Below are 21,245 nucleotides of genomic sequence, written 5' to 3' on the forward strand. Positions count from 1 at the left end.
CGATTTTGCATGTCACTATAAAGTTATACAAGACTTGCTCGTTCAATATTCAATGCAAAACTTGTTTGGGTCCCTATTAAAAGGTTCATTTGTTCAACCTTGGCCCGCGGCTTTGTTCCATTTCAAATTTTGGCCCACTCTGTATTTGAGTTTGACACCCCTGATGTACGCTGTCATCTTGCCGACAGAGAGTGCGAGAAAAATAGGGGAATGCAAGCTAGATCCAGGGGAGTGTGGTAAACAAAACTGAACTGTTGATCTTGGTGGAAGATGGCTTTTAATATTGACCTTATAATTGACAAAAGTGGTTTCATGTTTACATATTGTGCACATGTCTATAATGACATACAAAATACTGTGGTTATAAATTCGGTATTACTTCAAAAAGTTGGGGTTTGCAGGATGTATGAGTAGAAAAGCATTAGTGGTCGGTCTTACCCAAGGGAAAGTGTACTGCGGTCTTAAAGAATGGCCAAAATCCTGGGTATTTAGGATAAGATCTTCACTTTGCTTCCATCAAGGGGCGAAACCAGCAACCGCGTGGAGCCCGGAGAGAAGAGGGGTCTCCATTTATTCCTCCAGATGACGTTACAGACTCGGAACACCAGCAGGATGCACGCCAACACCAGAAGAGTGACTGAAGTGAAAGGGATCCGTGCGGATTATTCATCAAACAGGTAGAAACATACAATAATAGAACTTGGACATTATAAAAATACATTTGTTTGTATCCATGATCAAATGTCAACTTTCTTTAACAGTAGAACTACCAAGGCTTTCTTATCCCCCCCCTGCAAATCCCAGAAGGCAGCCAAAAGGCAGTTAAGTTTAACATTTACCAGTCAGTGACCGACAATTAGCCACCTTTCTTTTGTGAATGCAGTGGAATGTTACTGTAGGACTGTCAGTAATATTAAAATCTCTAATCTGAGAATTTCTTATGTAGGACATATTTAAGTGCAAAACTTCCATTGACTTTTTAGGTTAACATTTTATTTGAGAGTGTTTTTGTTTCTGTTAAATCTTCTTGTAAAATGTAAATCTTTTTCTCAAAATATTCCTACAGTGAATAACTGTTTTTTTTCATAATTGTGTGAATGCTCAAAGCCATCACACACATTTTTTTCAACATCAAAATTCATTAAACTTCTTCTTCGTTCCAGATTTTGGTACGCTCAACCTTTCACATTTTTCATCCGATTCAAACCGTTCCAACTTCAAACTGTTCAGCCTATTCGAGAATTGCGGGCTTTCCCTTTACAAATTTCCAAAATTCCCAGATTTCCCAGAATTCCAGGTTTCCCGGGACATTCAAAAGGAATTGGCCATTTTTCAAACTTCCACCATTTCCACATTTTTCAATCGATTCAAACCATTCCACCTTCAACACATTCCACCATCCTGGAAATTCAAACTACCTTTGTTCCAAGTTTAAAAAAAAATCAAGGATTTTCTAGAATTCCTGGTTTTCCAAAGCCCTATTTCCACTCTTTTTTTTGGTGACTACTCCTTCCACATTTTTCAACGCATTGTAACCGTTCTACCGTCAAAACATTCCTCTTAATTCCCGGTTTTCCCGAAATTCCGTAATACCATTTCTCAATTCAACTTGTTACTACTTCAAAATTTCTCGACCGATTTGAAAAATTCCAACACCAACCATTACAACTCATTCAAGTTTTTTTTAACCGTTTAAAAAAAAAAACTCTGCTTTTCCCAAAATTCCCACATTTTTGGGAAATTCTCATTGAAATCAATGGGACATTCTTCAAAGTTCCAGAACTCACACATTGTTTCATCTGATTCAAACCGTTCCAACTTCAAACTGTTCAGCCTATTCGAAAATTGCGGGCTTTCCCTTTACAAATTTCCAAAATTCACAGATTTCCCAGAATTCCAGGTTTCCCGGGATATTTTTCAATTTCAAAAACAATTGGCCATTTTTCAAAATTCCACCATTTCCACATTTTTCAATCGATTCAAACCATGTCACCTTCAACACATTCAACCATCCTGGAAATTCTAACTGCCTTTGTTCCAACCTAAAAAAAATCCATTATTTTCCAGAATTCCTGGTTTTCCAAAGCCCTATTTCCACTCTTTTTTCTGGTGACTACTCCTTCCACATTTTTCAACGCATTTTAACCGTTCTCCCGTCAAAACATTCCTCTTAATTAGGACAAAATTTATGTTGTTTTTTAAACTGGAAAAATTCCCGGTTTTTCTGAAATTCCAGGAATTCCGTAATACCATTTCTCAATTCAACATGTTACTACTTCAAAATTTCTCGACCGATTTGAAAAATTCAAACACCAACCATTACAACTCATTCAAGTTTTTTTTAACCATTTAAAAAAAACTCTGCTTTTCCCAAAATTCCCACATTTTTGGGAAATTCTCATTGAAATCAATGGGACATTCTTCAAAGTTCCAGAACTCACACATTTTTTCATCTGATTCAAACCGTTCCAACTTCAAACTGTTCAGCCTATTCGAGAATCGCGGGCTTTCCCTTTACAAATTTCCAAAATTCCCGGATTTCCCAGAATTCCAGGTTTCCCGGGACATTTTTTCCATTCAAAAGGAATTGGCCATTTTTCAGACTTCCACAGTTTCCACATTTTTCAATCGATTCAAACCATTCCACCTTCAACACATTCCACCATCCTGGAAATTCAAACTACCTTTGTTCCAAGTTAAAAAAATTCCATGATTTTCCAGAATTCCTGGTTTTCCAAAGCCCTATTTCCACTCTTTTTTTTGGTGACTACTCCTTCCACATTTTTCAACGCATTTTAACCGTTCTACCGTCCAAACATTCCTCTTAATTCCCGGTTTTCCCGAAATTCCGTAATACCATTTCTCAATTCAACATGTTACTACTTCAAAATTTCTCGACCGATTTGAAAAATTCCAACACCAACCATTACAACTCATTCAAGTTTTTTTTAACCATTTAAAAAAAAAAACTCTGCTTTTCCCAAAATTCCCACATTTTTGGGAAATTCTCATTGAAATCAATGGGACATTCTTCAAAGTTCCAGAACTCACACATTTTTTCATCTGATTCAAACCGTTCCAACTTCAAACTGTTCAGCCTATTCGAGAATTGTGGGCTTACCCTTTACAAATTTCCAAAATTCCCAGATTTCCCAGAATTCCAGGTTTCCCGGGACATTTTTTCCATTCAAAAGGAATTGGCCATTTTTCAGACTTCCACAGTTTCCACATTTTTCAATCGATTCAAATCTTTCCACCTTTAACACATTCTCCCATCCTGGAAATTCAAACTACCTTTGTTCCAAGTAAAAAAAAAAATCCAGGATTTTCCAGAATTCCTGGTTTTCCAAAGCCATATTTCCATCTTTTTTATGGCGATTACTCCTTCCACATTTTTCAACGCATTTTAACCGTTCTGCTTTCAAAACATTCCTCTTATTTCCTGGTTTTCCCGAAATTCCGTAATACCATTTCTCAATTCAACATGTTACTACTTCAAAATTTCTCGACCGATTTGAAAAATTCCAACACCAACCATTACAACTCATTCAAGTTTTTTTTAAGCATTTAAAAAAAAAAAACTCTGCTTTTCCCAAAATTCCCACATTTTTGGGAAATCCTCATTGAAATCAATGGGACATTCTTCAAAGTTCCAGAACTCACACATTTTTCATCTGATTCAAACCGTTCCAACTTCAAACTGTTCAGCCTATTCGAGAATAGCGAGCTTTCCCTTTACAAATTCCCAGATTTCCCAGAATTCCAGGTTTCCCGGGACATTTTTTCCATTCAAAAAGAATTGGCCATTTGTCAAATTTCCACCATTTCCACATTTTTCAATCGATTCAAACCATTCCACCTTCAACACATTCCACCATCCTGGAAATTAAAACTACCTTTGTTCCAAGTTAAAAAAAAATCAAGGATTTTCCAGAATTCCTGGTTTTCCAAAGCCCTATTTCCACTCTTTTTTTTGGTGACTACTCCTTCCACATTTTTCAACGCTTTGTAACCGTTCTACCGTCAAAACATTCCTCTTAATTCCCGGTTTTCCCGAAATTCCGTAATACCATTTCTCAATTCAACTTGTTACTACTTCAAAATTTCTCGACCGATTTGAAAAATTCCAACACCAACCATTACAACTCATTGAAGTTTTTTTTAAGCATTTAAAAAAAAAAAACTCTGCTTTTCCCAAAATTCCCACATTTTTGGGAAATTCTCATTGAAATCAATGGGACATTCTTCAAAGTTCCAGAACTCCCACATTTTTCATCTGATTCAAACCGTTCCAACTTCAAACTGTTCAGCCTATTCGAGAATTGCGGGCTTTCCCTTTACAAATTTCCAAAATTCACAGCTTTCCCATAATTCCAGGTTTCCCGGGATATTTTTCCTTATCAAAAAGAATTGGCCATTTTTCAAACTTCCACCATTTCCACATTTTTCAATCGATTCAAACCATTCCACCTTCAACACATTTTACCATCCTGGAAATTCAAACTACATTTGTTCCAAGTTAAAAAAAAAATCAAGAATTTTCCAGAATTCCTGGTTTTCCAAAGCCATATTTCCATCTTTTTTATGGCGATTACTCCTTCCACATTTTTCAACGCATTTTAACCGTTCTCCCGTCAAAACATTCCTCTTAATTAGGGCAACATTTATGTTGTTTTTTTAACTGGAAAAATTCCCGGTTTTCCCGAAATCCAAGGAATTCCATACTACCATTTCTCAATTCAACATGTTACTACTTCAACATTTCTCGACCGATTTGAAAAATTCCAACACCAACCATTTCAACTCATTCAAGTTTTTTACTATTTAAAAAAAAAAAATCCCTGCTTTTCCCAAAATTTCCAAATTTTTGAGAAATTCCCATTGAAATCAATGGGACATTCTTCAAAGTTCCCGAACTTCCACATTTTTTTATCTGATTCAAACCATTCCAAATTCAAAATATTCAGCTTGTTTGGGAATTGTGTGCTCCACTTCAACAATTCTAAAAATAAAAAAAAAACAAGATTTCAGTTTAACTTTGACATTGGCGCATTCACACGCTATTCCTTCAGGACTTTATTTAGTCTTGAAAAATTTCATCATTTGAAATTTGAAAGTTCGACTCCTACCTTGTTTACTTCCGTGACAACCATCTTAAAGTTTTGTAATGAATCAGAAATATTAAGCAGGACAGTGTTTTGCATTTTTCCCATCATGCATTGCAAAGGATTTAAAGGGGTATGATTTTGAATTACGTGTTGTGCTTGGACATTTTTTTATAACATCCACAAAGTTCAGTGAGCAAGTTGTGTTATTTGTGACCATGTTTTTTTTTTTTGGAGTGGGTCATTAAAGGGGAACATTATCACAATTTCAAAAGGGTTAAAAACAATAAAAATCAGTTCCCAGTGGATTGTTGTATTTTTTGAAGTTTTTTTCAAAATTTTACCGGTCCCGGAATATCCCTAAATAAAGCTTTAAAGTGCCTTATTTTCGCTATCTTCGAAACCACTATCCATTTCCCTGTGACGTCATACAGGGCTGCCAATACAAACAACATGGCGGTTACCACAGCAAGATATAGCGACATTAGCTCGGATTCAGACTCAGATTTCAGCGGCTTAAGCGATTCAACAAATTACGCATGTATTGTAACAGATGGTCGAAATTGAAGAAGAAATTGAAGCTATTGAGCGTATAGCTATTGACGCTATTCGGCCATAGCGTGGGTGTACCTAATGAAGTGGCCCATAGCATGGCTGCCTTATTAGCATCGCCGGTAAAATGTGCGGACCAAACGATCAGGACTTTCGCATCTTGTGACACTGGTGCAACTTAAATCCGTCGATTGGTAAGTGCTTGTTTCGCATTATATGTGGGTATCTAGTTTCAAATGTATATACAGCTTGCGTAAATAGCATGTTAGCATCGATTAGCGTAGCATGTTAGCATCGATTAGCTGGCAGTCATGCTGCGACCAAATATGTCTGATTAGCACATAAGTCAAAAACATCAACAAAACTCACCTTTGTGATTTCGTTGACTGAATCGTTGCAAACGCATCTGCAGGTTATCCATACATCTCTGTGCCATGTCTGTCTTAGCGGTCAAATGTGAAGACACTCTGGTACATTCAATGGGGGTCTGGCGGCAGATTTCTTGCCAGTGGTGCAACTTGAATCCCTCCCTGTTAGTGTTGTTACACCCTCCGACAACACAGCGACGAGGCATGATGTCTCCAAGGTTCCAAAAAATAGTCGAAAAAACGGAAAATAACAGAGCTGAGACCCGGTGTTTGTAATGTTTTGAAAATGAAAATGGCGGGTGTGTTACCTCTGCGACGTCACGTTCTGACGTCATCGCTAAAAGACGATAAACAGAAAGGCGTTTAATTTGCCCATTTAGAGTTCGGAAATCGGTAAAAAAAAATACATGGTCTTTTTTCTGCACCATCAAGGTAAATATTGACGCTTACATAGGTTTGGTGATAATGTTCCCCTTTAACCTGAATTACTGACGCTTTGCAGCAATTGTGCGATTGGATATTTAAAAAACAAGTTGGAGGCAGATTCCTTATTAAACTTACGGCCCTAATCTAGTGGTACACCAAATAATCAATTAATTTAAGTACAGTGTTTTGATTTCTTATATTCAAACACAGTGTTGCTGTTCAAACCATGTGTAACGTTACAGTTGCCCAAAAATATTAAATACACTTGTTGGATAAAACCTCTGCCTTGTTTTTTGATGAATACTTAGGCCTGCTACGCTACTGTATTTTTATGTTGAACCATATTGTTTTCTACTCCCTCTCCCAATATTGTTCCGCTCCTTCTTTTCTGTGTTGCATGGAGGCATGTTGTGCACCTGAATTAGATAAAGGACAAGTGAACCCACCCATGAAAATGGTGTTGGGGGTGGGGTCAGCCGGGACAAAATGATTCCAGATGTTTCCAAGCAGCGCCACAATCACGACGGGGTACACGGTCAGAATGTTGCGCACCCAGCGATCCAGGATCCAGTTTTCAAGGATGAACCTAGACAGAAATTAATGTTAGCATTCCTTATTTCACTTGGATGATTTACACAGCTGATAAACATTATTATTGTTAGCATGATGTACACAAACCCCGTTTCCATATGAGTCGGGAAATTGTGTTACATGTAAATATAAACAGAATACAATGATTTGCAAATCCTTTTCAACCCATATTCAGTTGAATGCACTACAAAGACAAGATATTTGATGTTCAAACTCATAAACTTAATTTTTTTTTGCAGATAATAATTAACTTAGAATTTCATGGCTGCAACACGTGCCAAAGTAGTTGGGAAAGGGCATGTTCACCACTGTGTTACATCACCTTTTCTTTTAACAACACTCAATAAACGTTTGGGAACTGAGGAGACTTAATTGTTGAAGCTTTGAAAGTGGAAATCTTTCCCATTCTTGTTTTATGTAGAGCTTCAGTCGTTCAACAGTCCGGGGTCTCCACTGTCGTCTTTTACGCTTCATAATGCGCCACACATTTTCGATGGGAGACAGGTCTGGACTGCAGGCGGGCCAGGAAAGTACCCGCACTCTTTTACTACGAAGCCACGCTGTTGTAACACTTGTCTTGCTGAAATAAGTAGGGGCGTCCATGATAACGTTGCTTGGATGACGACATACGTTGCTCCAAAACCTGAATGTACCTTTCAGTATTAATGGTGCCTTCACAGATGTGTAAGTTACCCATGCCTTGGGCACTAATGCACCCCCATACCACCACAGATGCTGGCTTTTTAACTTTGCGCCTATAACAATACGAATGGTTATTTTTCTTTTTGTTCCGGAGGACACCCCGTCCACAGTTTCCAAATATAATTTGAAATGTGGACTCGTCAGACCACAGAACACTTTTCCACTTTGCATCAGTCCATCTTAGATGAGCTCGGGCCCAGCCAAGCCGGCGGCGTTCCTGGGTGTTGTTGATAAATGGCTTTTGCTTTGCATAGTAGAGTTTTAACATGCACTTACAGATGTAGCGACCGACTGTAGTTACTGACAGTGGTTTTATGAAGTGTTCCTGAGCCCATGTGGTGATATCCTTTACACACTGATGTCGGTTTTTGATGCAGTACCGCCTGAGGGATCAAAGGTCCGTAATATCATCGCTTACGTGCAGTGATTTCTCCAGATTCTCTTAACCTTTTGATGATTTTATGGACTGTAGATGGTAAAATTCCTAAATTCCTTGCAATAGCTCATTGAGAAATGTTCTAAAACTGTTCGACAATTTGTTTACAAAGTGGTGACCCTCGCCCCATCCTTGTTTGTGAATTACTTAGCATTTCATGGAAGCTGCTTTTAAACCCAATCATGGCACCCACCTGTTCCCAATTAGCCTGCACACCTGTGGGATGTTCCAAATAAGTGTTTGATGAGCATTCCTCAACTTTATCAGTATTTTGTTGCCACCTTTGCCAACTTCTTTGTCACGTGTTGCTGGCATCAAATTCTAAAGTCAATGATTATTTGCAAAAATAAATTGTTTATCAGTTTGAACATCAAATATGTTGTCTTTGTGGCATATTCAACTGAATATGGATTGAAAAAGATTTGCAAATCATTCTATTCCGTAATATTTACATCTAACAATATTTCCCATCTCATATGGAAACAGGGTTTGTAATAACAATAAAGCAAGTAACCCTTTCAAAGTTTCAAAAAAGTGCCATAAGTTTCAAAAAAAGTGCCCAACATTACATATTTGGTCAGAATATGACTTTAGTTACGGTGAGGCTAGTTTTCTGGATTGTCTTCGCTGACGCCCATAAAGCAAAGGAAAAGGTGTAATATTGTTTGTGGTACGGCGCCATCTTTAGGACGAGTTCGCTCACCACAAGTGCTGCTGGGTGAGCGTCTACAGTATTTCCTTCCGTTTAGTGCTTTCAGCCGGAAGTACAAGTATGGATCCTTCATCACTATAAGCAACATTTGTAAGTTTTACAATATAACTACAACAATTCTTACTGACTAAACCGTCCCATGTGTGATGTCTGTAGGAGTTTTTTTATGCATATTTGTACGTGCTGTTGTTGTATAGCATCGTTAGCATGAGCTAATATGTTAACACGTTTACAAGTGTCAGTGTTAGCATTATTAACTTACAAAGGCATTCTTTTTGTGTCGTTTCAATTTCACAAATTCCTCAGTAAATTCACCAAAACGTCACGGAGGAGTTATACAATATTTCTTTCTGTTGAGTGTTTTGAACTGGAAGTAGAAGTCCAACGCCGTCTTCTAGTCATCTATAGCGTTTCTACTCGTACGGATTTTTCATTCATCACTCCATGCAACGTTTGCAAGTTTTACAATATAACTACAACAATTCTTACTGACTAAACCGTCCCATGTGTGATGTCTGTAGGAGTGTTTTCATGCATATTTGTACGTGAAAAACGTTTCTCACTGACGGCCATAACGCAAATAGTTTTAAAACAAACCAAGCCGACACTGAAATGGTGTGTTATCGTTTGTGCTAAGGCGCCATCTTTTGGACGAAATTGCTGCATTGCTCTTCTGTTTAGAGCTTTGAACCGGAAGTACAAGTGCTGTTCTGTCCTCTAGCCGTCCATAGCGTTTCTACTCGTATGGATTCTTCATTTATCACTCCGAGCAACTTTTGTAAGTTTTGCAATACAACTAAAAAAATTCCTACTTACTAAAGCGTTCCGTGTGTGATGTCTGTAGGTGTCTTTTCATGCATATTTGTATGTGCTGTTGTAATGCAGTGAATAGCATCGTTAGCATGAGCTAATATGTTAACACGTTTACAAGTGTCAGTGTTAGTATTATCAACTTACAAAGGCATTCTTTTTGTGTCGTTTCAATTTCACAAATTCCTCAGTAAATTCACCAAAACGTCACGGAGGAGTTATACAATATTTCTTTCTGTTGAGTGTTTTGAACTGGAAGTAGAAGTCCAATGCCGTCTTCTAGTCATCCATAACGTTCCTACTCGTACGGATTTTTCATTCATCACTACATGCAACGTTTGCAAGTTTTACAATATAACTACAACAATTCTTACTGACTAAACCGTCCCATGTGTGATGTCTGTAGGAGTGTTTTCATGCATATTTGTACGTGAAAAACGTTTCTCACTGACGGCCATAACGCAAATAGTTTTAAAACAAACCAAGCCGACACTGAAATGGTGTGTTATCGTTTGTGCTAAGGCGCCATCTTTTGGACGAAATTGCTGCATTGCTCTTCTGTTTAGAGCTTTGAACCGGAAGTACAAGTGCTGTTCTGTCCTCTAGCCGTCCATAGCGTTTCTACTCGTATGGATTTTTCATTTATCACTCCGAGCAACTTTTGTAAGTTTTGCAATACAACTAAAAAAATTCCTACTTACTAAAGCGTTCCGTGTGTGATGTCTGTAGGTGTCTTTTCATGCATATTTGTATGTGCTGTTGTAATGCAGTGAATAGCATCGTTAGCATGAGCTAATATGTTAACACGTTTACAAGTGTCAGTGTTAGTATTATCAACTTACAAAGGCATTCTTTTTGTGTCGTTTCAATTTCACAAATTCCTCAGTAAATTCACCAAAACGTCACGGAGGAGTTATACAATATTTCTTTCTGTTGAGTGTTTTGAACTGGAAGTAGAAGTCCAATGCCGTCTTCTAGTCATCCATAACGTTCCTACTCGTACGGATTTTTCATTCATCACTACATGCAACGTTTGCAATATAACTACAACAATTCTTACTGACTAAAACATCCCATGTGTGATGTCTGTAGGAGTGTTTTCATGCATATTTGTACGTGCTGTCGTAATGCCGTGAAGCTAGCGTTGTTACCTTAGCTAATATGCTAACACGTTTACGAGTGTCTGTGTTAGTAGTATTGACTTACAACGGCATTCTTTTTGTGTTGTTTCGGTTTCGCAAATTCCTCATTAAATTCACCAAAACGTCATCGAGTCTGTTTAGCTGATTGGGCAGCTAGTGTGTCCATGACGATGACTTCTGTTTTGTTTGATCAGCCATTTTACTGCCAGACACTGTTTGGGTACAATTAATGTATGTAAATAAACATTTACACAATATTTCTGTGCAAACAACGTATATTTCTGAGGCTTATAGTCCGGTGACGCTAATATATCAAAACATGTTTTTTTCTTCTGACATTTAGTGGGTGCGGCTTATATACTTTATAGTCCGGAAAATACAGTATTACTAGTTAAAGGGGAACATTATCACCAGACCTATGTAAGCGTCAATATATACCTTGATGGTGCAGAAAAAAGACCATCTATTTTTTTAACCGATTTCCGAACTCTAAATGGGTGAATTTTGGCGAATTAAACGCCTTTCTGTTTATTGTTTTGGTGGCGATGACGTCAGAACGTGACGTCACCGAGGTAATACTGCCGCCATTTTCATTTTCTACACATTACACAAACGGGTCTCAGCTCTGTTATTTTCCGTTTTTTTCGACTATTTTTTGGAACCTTGAAGACATCATGCCTCGTCGGTGTGTTGTCGGAGGGTGTAACAACACTAACAGGGAGGGATTCAAGTTGCACCACTGGCCCGAAGATGCGAAAGTGTCTGCCGCCAGACCCACATTGAATGTGCCAGAGTGTCTCCATATTTTACCGGCGATGACAGACATGGCACAGAGATGTATGGATAACCTGCAGATGCATTTGCAACGATAAATTCAACAAAATCACAAAAGGCGAGTTTTGTCGTTGACTTATGTGCTAATCAGACATATTTGGTTGCGGCGTGACTGCCAGCTAATCGATGCTAACATGCTATGCTAATCGATGCTAACATGCTATGCTAATCGATACTAACATGCTATTTACCGGCGATAACAGACATGGTACAGAGATGTATGGATAACCTGCAGATGCATTCGCAATGATAAAGTCAACAAAATCACAAAGGTGAGTTTTGTTGATGTTGACTTATGTGCTAATCAGACATATTTGGTCGTGGCGTGACTGTCAGCTAATCGATGCTAACATGCTATTTACCGGCGGTGCTAAAGCAGACATGGCACAGAGATGTATGGATAACCTGTAGATGCATTTGCAACTATATTACGTTTCCTTCCACCCACATCTAATGCGAAACAAACACTTACCAATCGACGGATTTAAGTTGCTCCAGTGTCACAAAATGCGAAAGTCCTGATCGTTTGGTCCGCACATTTTACCGGAGATGCTAACACAGCTATTCGCTCAATAGCTTCAGTTTCTTCTTCAATACTTTCATACTCCAACCATCCGTTTCAATACATGCGTAATCTGTTGAATCGCTTAAGCCGCTGAAATCCGAGTCTGAATCCGAGCTAATGTCGCTATATGGTATTCCCATTGTTTGTTTACATTGGCAGCACTGTGTGACGTCACAGGGAAATGGATAGTGGTTTCGAAGATAGCGAAAATAAGGCACTTTAAAGCTTTATTTAGGGATATTCCGGGACCGGTAAAATTTTGAAAAAAACTTTAAAAAAAAGAACAAACCACTGAGAACTGTTTTTTATTGTTTTTAACCCTTTTGAAATTGTGATAATGTTCCCCTTTAAAGAAGATTATTCACCACACAATACTAAGTCTTTGGACCTCTTTGGTCCGCTTACCATAAAACCAGCTCAGCAAACAGGATGCAGAGAGACACTGTGGCTGCCGTGCTCCTGACCACGCCCCACAGTTGAAGAACCAGAGTGAAGTTGATCAAAGAAGCAATGGCCGTCCAGGTGGTGTAGAGAGCCAAACCATTCTGGACCTTCAAGTTTTAATTTCAAAATGTTATTGAAGGAAGATCAATCATTTTCCAACAGGAAAAAAAACGCACAGGAAGGAAAAGTGGTAGTGTGTTCGAAGGTTTTACTGACATGAACATTCCAGAATTCATATGGTAGGTTTTGATAAGTCACCTACCGGACTAAAAAGGATTGTTTGGTTTATTTATTTCTTTATAAACAAAATGTAATTATTCTCCTTTGTTTTTATTTTTGAGTTTAGATACCTGCCCTGCTATGAGGTGGTGACTTATCCAGGGTGTACACTGCCTTCCGCCCGATTGTAGCTTACATAGGCACCAGCGCCCCCCGCGATCCCAAGAGGAATAAGCGGTAGAAAATGGATGGATGAAGTTTAGATACCTATATTTGTATATTCAATCAAGTCTATGTATATTTGTTCCTCATGAAAAACAACAATAAATACCAAGTTTAATTAATTTAAAAAAACTTGCAAAACCTACATGAATTCATCACAAACAGAAATGACAATGTCAGAATTAGTACACTTTGTTTTTTAACATCGTATCGTTTTGTATCTTATAGCTTTGTATTTTAATGACTATGTCTGTTTATTCACATGCCAACACTCATCCGTCAGCAGGAGTCGTAGAAACTACCTGAACTGTGAACTTTGCTTGGACTTCCAGAAAGAGGTAATAGACTGATATCCTTTACTTGTTCCATTTCCGTATCGTTCCACCGACAGTGGTCTCTTTTTCACCGAGTTTCTGTTAATTGCCTTTGCGCCCACCCCAGTCTTGCGTAAGTCTACAATCTTCTCCCTGTGGTCCTTTCCCAGCTTCGTGGTGGAATCAGTTCCTGTGACAGCATTTTCCACAAGGACGAGGACTAATTTGTGGGATTTACAGACACGTACCAGGTGTGGGGGGTCACAATGCGTGCTGGTGGCAGGTAATGTCAAATAAGAATGACAAACACATTTCGGCAGAACATCCACACTGTAACACAACAGAACAAATACCCAGAACCCCTTGCAGCACTAACTCTTACGGGACGCTACAATATACACCCCCGCTACCACCATACCCTACCCCCCCAAACCCCGCCCACCTCATTTATTAGCCTGTGGAAAAATTTAATGTTGATATTTACCTCAGAAGGCTGCAAGTAGAAAAGAGGCATAACATTTTTCATTCAAATTTTATTTAATATACTATTGATGTTTTTTCGTTTCTTTTTTGAAAGTGGATTTTGCACTATTAAGTTATATAAGCGTCGCTCGTTCCATATTTAGTGTTAAAGCAAATCAGTGTCGCAAATTGAGCCCTAATTAACGTTTTATTCACGCACTTTCTCTTGCTACTTCAAGGCTTGAATGTTTGATTCATTCATTGTTATTTTATTTTCAAATGTATTATTAGCCTGTGGAAAAAAAGTTTGTTTTGATCTTTACCTCAGAAGGCTGCAAATAGAAAATAGGCATTCCATTTTTGTTTAAATTGTATTTGATATGCCATTGATATTTTTTTTATTATTATCATTATTATTTGAAACTCAATTTTGCATGTTACTATAAAGATATATAAGCCTTGCTTGTTCAATATTCAATGAAAAACCTGTTTGGGTCCTGATTAAATGGTTAATTTGTTCAACCTTGGCCCGCGGCTTTGTTCAGTTTTAAATTTTGGCCCACTCTGTATTTGAGTTTGACACCCCTGATCTATACGTTTGATGACTTTGTAGATCTTTGTAAGACAGCATCAAGATAGATTGGTTTTCCTTTGTTTTCTCAAAATCAGCTAGAAGTGAGTTACTGGCTTTTGCCCTTGGACGGGAGAGTTGACCTACCAGGATTCTGAGACAGGACAGATCTTTAGGGTAGTAGGTCTTCAGCCACAGTCCATAATAGTCTGTGGCAAAGCAACAGACGCTCAAGGCGCTGCAATTGGAAACCAATACCAGGATCAAAACGACCAGGGCAGCCAGCATCAACCTAAAACGGGGAAGAGATGGAACAAAAATCAATCTGGGAGCCAAGTCTGGGAGCCAAGTAAGTAAGTAAGTAAGTAAGTAAGTAAGTAAGTAAGTAAGTAAGTAAGTAAGTGAGTAAGTGAGTAAGTGAGTGAGTGAGTGAGTGAGTGAGTGAGTGAGTGAGTGAGTGAAACAAAAATCAATCTGGGAGCCAAGTCTGGGAGCCAAGTAAGTAAGTGAGTGAGTGAGTGAGTGAGTGAGTGAGTGAGTGAGTGAGTGAGTGAGTGAGTGAGTGAGTGAGTGAGTGAGTGAGTGAGTGAGTGAGTGAGTGAGTGAGTGAGTGAGTGAGTGAGTGAGTGAGTGAGTGCGTGCGTGAAACGGGGCGGCATAGCTCAGTTGGTAGAGTGGCCGTGCCAGCAACTTGAGGGTTGCAGGTTCGATTCCCGCTTGTGCCATCCTAGTTACTGCCGTTGTGTCCTTGGGCAAGACACTTTACCCACCTGCTCCCAGTGCCACCCACACTGGTTTAAATGTAGCTTAGATATTGGGTGTCACTATGTAAAGCGATTTGAGTCACTAGAGAAAAGCGCTATATAAATATAATTCACTTCACTTCACTTATCCCGACACCAATATTTTTAAAGTGAATTTCGATACTTTTCTAAATAAAGGGGACTAAATTGGCATTATTGGCTCTATGTTAACAAAATATCGTACAGTACATTAAACATATTTTTCTTATTGCAAAGAACAAGTTTATCCTTAAATAAAATAGTGAACATACTAGACAACTTGTCTTTTGGTAGTAAGTAAACAAACAAAGGCTCCTAATTAGTCTGCTGACGTAATGAAGTAACATAGTGCAGTGGTTCTCAAATTGGGGTACGCGTACCCCTGGGGGTACTTGAAGGTATGCCAAGGGGTACGTGAGATTTTTTTTAAAATATTCTAAAAATAGCAACAATTCAAAAATCCTTTATGAATATATTTATTGAATAATACTTCGACAAAATATGAATGTAAGTTCATAAACTGTGAAAAGAAATGCAACAATGCAATATTCAGTGTTGACAGCTACATTTTTTCATAAATATTGATGTTAAAGATTTCTTTTTTTGTGAAGAAATATTTAGAATGAAGTTGATGAATCCAGATGGATCTCTATTACAATCCCCAAACAGGGAACTTTAAGTTGATGATTACTTCTATGTGTAGAAAATCTTTATTTATAATTGAATCACTTGTTTATTTTTCAACAAGTTTTTAGTTATTTTTATATCTTTTTTTCCAAATAGTTCAAGCAAGACCACTACAAATGAGCAATATTTTGCACTGTTATACAATTTAATAAATCAGAAACTGATGACATAGTGCTGTATTTTCCTTCTTTATCTCTTTTTTTCAACCAAAAATGCTTTGCTCTGATTAGGGGGTACTCGAATTAAAAATGTTTTCACAGGGGGTACATCACTGAAAAGAGGTTGAGAACCACTGACATAGTGTGTCATTTATCATTGTATTATTTAGTCAACATTATGGGGGACAAGCAGTAAAAATTGATTATTAATCTACTTGTTCATTTACTGTTAATAACTGCTTACTTTCTCGGTCAACATGCTCGACCTACACTTCTGTTGAAATGTAATAATCACTTATTCTTCTGTCAATCCAACAAAACAATACACAGTAGAGATGCGCGGATAGGCAATTATATCATCCGCAACCGCATCACCAAAGTTGTCATCCACCCGCTGTACACCCGAACTAACATTTTATCAGAACTGCAACCGCCCGCCACCTGCCCGTTGAAATACATCAGAGGTCGGGGGGGCGGGGGATTTGCTGCTAGCGGGGTGTATAAAATAGTCAGGCATTGTCATGGATGCAAAGGATTCTGGGTATTTGTTGTGTTGCGTTTATGTTGTGTTACTGTTGTGTTATGTTGTCATTCTTGTTTGGTGTGGCTTCACTGTGTGGCGCATATTACTAAGAGTGTTAAAATTGTTCATGCCTTTTAAAAAGGGTCAACATACTCTCGGTCCCACAGGAGCAGCCAGATCATGTTCAGCAGCATGTTGGCGGCCCAGCAGACGTAGAAGGTGTAAGGCAGCAGACTTTGAGCCCAGGATCTGCGGAAAGAGACAAATATGTTCAGACGCACCTTGGAACAGTCGACTGTGCTGCGGCGGCCGTCCTTGCTTACCCTCGGAACACAAACAAAGTAATATAAATGACCATCAAGGAGAGCCAGGTGTAGATGACACCCCAGATGGAGAAGGTCCAGCTGGCGGGAGTGATGTCCGTCTCATAGCGGCCCGACACATTGCCTGTTGAGAAATGGAAGGGACCTGCAGGGTAGAAGCGTCGACAAGTTACCTTTCAAAATAAAGCAGGTTGGACACATTTTAGTAGTGTCAGGATGGTCCCTGGGTCATAGAAGTCTAGGGTCAAGACCACACCAGGTCATGATGAGGAACGCAATCATAGCCTGATTGATAATCATCCTTTTACAGTTATCTCCATTATTATGCATTCATCATTTCACAAAATACATTTTTATAAAAGCACAGATTTAACGGTGTTTAACTGGAATGTATTTACTTACTAAAAACTAAGCAACAGGATGTGTCAAAACGAAGAACACAACAAAGGTAGGATCTAACCAATTTATTAACAAAAGGGGAGCTCTGAACAGAAACACTGGAGCTAATAAAAAGGGAAACAAAAGATGTTAGCGTGAGAGCTAGGAAATATAAAGAAATAAGACTTGGCATGAAGGCACAAAAGTAAAAACAAAGATGATTAGCATGTGAGCTAAAGATGACAAGGAGGCTTAGCTAATGAGCTAGCGAGAACAACATACCTGACGTTACGTTATATGAAAGCAAGCTAGAGTCCCAGAAAGAATAAACAGAAGAGGCTGGCTTATAAAGGGAAGGTGATTAACAGAGACAGGTGTGCAGGGACCGGGAGTAGCAGCTGAAACTAATGAGTAACCATAGAAACGAACGTAACAGGAAATAAGCATGTCAAACAACGGAGTGATATCAAAATGAAACAAAACAACAATAATATGAGAAGATCCAAGTACGGATCTGTGTTGCTGAATCTTTTGCAATTTGTTCAATTAATAATGGAGAAGTCACAGTAGAAAGATGGAGTTGGGAAGCTTTAGCCTTTGGCCACACACACACACGGTGATTCCTTGTTTAAAATTCCCGTAAGGTGAAGCTTTACTATGGATTAGAGTGGTCAAACGAACATGGATCCCGACCAAATGTCAACCAGCAGTTTTCGTTGAGAAAATTGTGGTAAAAAGTCGCCACTTAACGGAGATCAGCTGAGATTGTGCCGTCCGTAATGCTGCCGTCGAATTCCATCAGACACTGGCCTCAAGACACCCATGGATACACACTTCCGACTATCAGGTACTATTAAATTCACTGAAACACTAGCAACACAATAGAAAGATAAGGGATTTCCCAGAATTATCCTAGTAAATGTGTCTAAAAACATCTGAGTCCGTCCCAATGCAATCATGTTTTTTTTTTCCTAGTCTGTCACTATCAACATCCTCAAACACGAATCTTTCATCCTCGTTCAAATTAATGGGGAAATTGTCGTTTTCTCGGTCCGAATAGCACTATTTGTTGGAGGCTCCCATTAAAAACAATGTGAAAATGTGAGGAGCCATCAAACATGTGACGTCATCGTCTGCGACTTCCGGTAGAGGCAGTGCTTTTCTTTTAGCACCGAAAGTTGCAAACATTATCTTGGATGTTCTCTACTAAATCCTTTCAGCAAAAATATGGCAATATCGCAAAATGATCAAGTGTGACACATAGAATGGACCTGCTATCCCCGTTTAAATAATGAAATATCATTTCAGTAGACCTTTAATTCTAAACATTTCTTCACAAAACAACAAATCTTTAACATCAATATTTATGGAAAATGTCCACAAAAAAAATCTAGCTGTCAACACTGAATATTGCATTGTTGCATTTCTTTTCACAGTTTATGAACTTGTATTCATATTTTGTTGAAGTATTTTTCAACACATTTATTTATAAAGGATGTTTGAATTGTTGCTATTTGTAGAATATTTTTGAAAAATCTCACGTACTTCTTGGCATACCTTCAAGTACCCCCAGGGGTACGCGTAACCCCATTTGAGAACCACTGGTTTAAAACATAAACAACTAGCTAAAATGCTAACAAAAAAATTAAACATTTTAACATCCTGGCAAAGTACGCTAATAGTTAGCATGCTACTTGCTTGGCAGAATAGAGCATCACAAACCATATTTTTAGGCTTAAACATACAAAATTAGCTCCATTTTCTAGTCCAGGGGTCGGGAACCTTTTTGACTGAGAGAGCCATGAAAGCCAAATATTTCAAAATGTATTTCTGTGAGAGCCATATCCTATTTTTTAACACTGAATACAACTAAATGCGTGCATTTTTAAGTAATACCAACATTTTTAGAGTATAATAAGTCTCTTATTCTTTTTAATAACATTGTTATTTTGACGCTAACCAATAATAAATAAAATGTCATGTCTGTTGATCATGTTTTTGTTTGGCCATGTGCTGTTTGTCTTTTGGACTCTATAAGTTCCTGTTTTTTTCCACTCCCTTGTCTGGTTTCCTTGGTTACTCATTTTGTCTCTGGTGGACAAAATGCCCACTCACTTGCTTCCCGAGCACTAATCAGAGGCAGTATTTAAGCTCGTCTTTGCCAGTCAGTCGCCCTGTGCTGACTTGTTTCATGCCTTGCCATAGTTTCGTGCTTCATGCCATGCCAAGTAAGTTTTGTTTGTGTTCATAGTCTGTTTATGCGTTAGCTTTGTGCGTCCTTGGGCAAGGCCCTTTACCCACTTGCTCCCAGTGCCACCCACACTGGTTTAAAAGTAACTTAGATATTGGGTTTCACTATGTAAAGCGCTTTGAGTCACTAGAGAAAAGCACTATATAAAATATAATTCACTTCACTTCCTTAGCCCAAGTTGTGCCTCCGCTGTGAGCGATTTTTGTTTGTATATTTCTTTAGTTGTTTGTATATTTCTTTAGTTAAAATTAAAGAAAACGGATGGATGGATTTAAATGCATGAGAATGTTTTATATTTTGCACGTTATTTTTAGCACTGTGATTTTCAGTGGAATTATTCATAATTATCGTGTTAAGCAATGTCAGCTAAGATTTATCTGAGAGCCAGATGCAGTCATCAAAAGAGCCACGTCTGGCTCTAGAGCCATAGGTTCCCTACCCCTGTTCTAGTCTAATGGGAAGTTGTATGAACGGCTCACAACTAAAAAAATACCCAAAAAGAGCCGTTCTAAAGACTCGATTCGTTCGTGAACGTCACATCTCTGACAAGGCAAACCAACCAGCAAAATGTAGAACAGACTTTTTAGATATTCGTCCACGAACAGTTTGAAACTCGTGTCGATTCAAGGGTGGAATTATTCACGCCCACGACGGAAAGGCGATCATTTCACGACCAAATCGGAGCTGGTGTGATTTTGACGATGCGTCCTTTAACTTTGGGAATGCAACAGTGACGTCATCGGCGTCGCCCAGAATGTTCCTCGTGGACACAGTAACAGGGTTTTGAACTTGACAACGTGGACAAAAATCACGGACTAACACGAAGCAGCTGACTACATTTAACGTGGGAGTTGGGACGAGACATTAAAAAAATAAAAAATGTTTCTGCTCACCTCTGCCCGATCCCGCCAAGGCGTTCACCACCAAAACGGCCACGAAAAGCACCGCACAGGCGATAATGACCACGATGCGTGGAATACTGCTTTCCCTCATCGTTGTTTATTGATGTATCTTCTTCTTGTTGTTGTTGTTGTTGCTGCTTTCTTTGTCAGCGAGCACGAGCAGCCTCCTCTTTTGCTGGCTGGAGCGCGCGCACGTTTTTCTCTCACGTGACGTGCGGACCCGCCCACGTGCGCGTGACGTTGACGAGTCGTGGAAAAAGTTTGCAGTTTTGTAGTCGTCTGCTTCGAACAACCAAAAAGCAGTGAAAACGATGATGTTGTGTTCCAAATTGAAGTTGTTTCTGGAATTGAGTGAACCTATGGATTTGCACTTTGTTTGTTATACATATATATATATATATATTCATCCATCCATTTTCTACCGCTTATTCCCTTTTGGGGTCGCGGGCGGCGCTGGTACCTATCAGCTACAATCGGGCGGAAGGCGGCGTACACCCTGGACAAGTCGCAATCTCATCGCAGTATGTGTATGTGTATATATATATGTATATATATATATATATATATATATATATATATATATATATATATATATATATATATACATATATTTATAAGTGTATATATATATATACATATATATATATATATATACATATATATACATATATATGTATATACATATATATATATATATATATACATTATATATATATATATATATATATATATAGCATTCTATTTTAGTTACTTTGAATTTACATTC

The 21,245-nt window shown here is 38.4% G+C and overlaps 1 protein-coding gene across 1 annotated transcript; it reads right to left on the reverse strand.

The window, feature by feature from the left end:
• Nucleotides 1-258: 258 nt before the first annotated feature.
• LOC133544980 (uncharacterized) lies at nt 259-20,691 on the reverse strand. The gene is made up of 7 exons (XM_061890246.1): nt 20,471-20,691; nt 16,949-17,093; nt 16,779-16,874; nt 14,623-14,767; nt 12,649-12,794; nt 6,898-7,037; nt 259-637 (listed from the first exon to the last, which is right to left on the reverse strand). The coding sequence occupies exons 1-7, from the start codon at nt 20,568-20,570 to the stop codon at nt 489-491; spliced, it is 921 nt and encodes a 306-aa protein (XP_061746230.1). The 5' UTR covers nt 20,571-20,691; the 3' UTR covers nt 259-488.
• Between the last annotated feature and the right edge of the window lie 554 nt (nt 20,692-21,245).

The sequence above is a fragment of the Nerophis ophidion genome, linkage group LG28 (genome assembly GCF_033978795.1).
Source record: "Nerophis ophidion isolate RoL-2023_Sa linkage group LG28, RoL_Noph_v1.0, whole genome shotgun sequence".
NCBI lineage: Eukaryota > Metazoa > Chordata > Actinopteri > Syngnathiformes > Syngnathidae > Nerophis > Nerophis ophidion.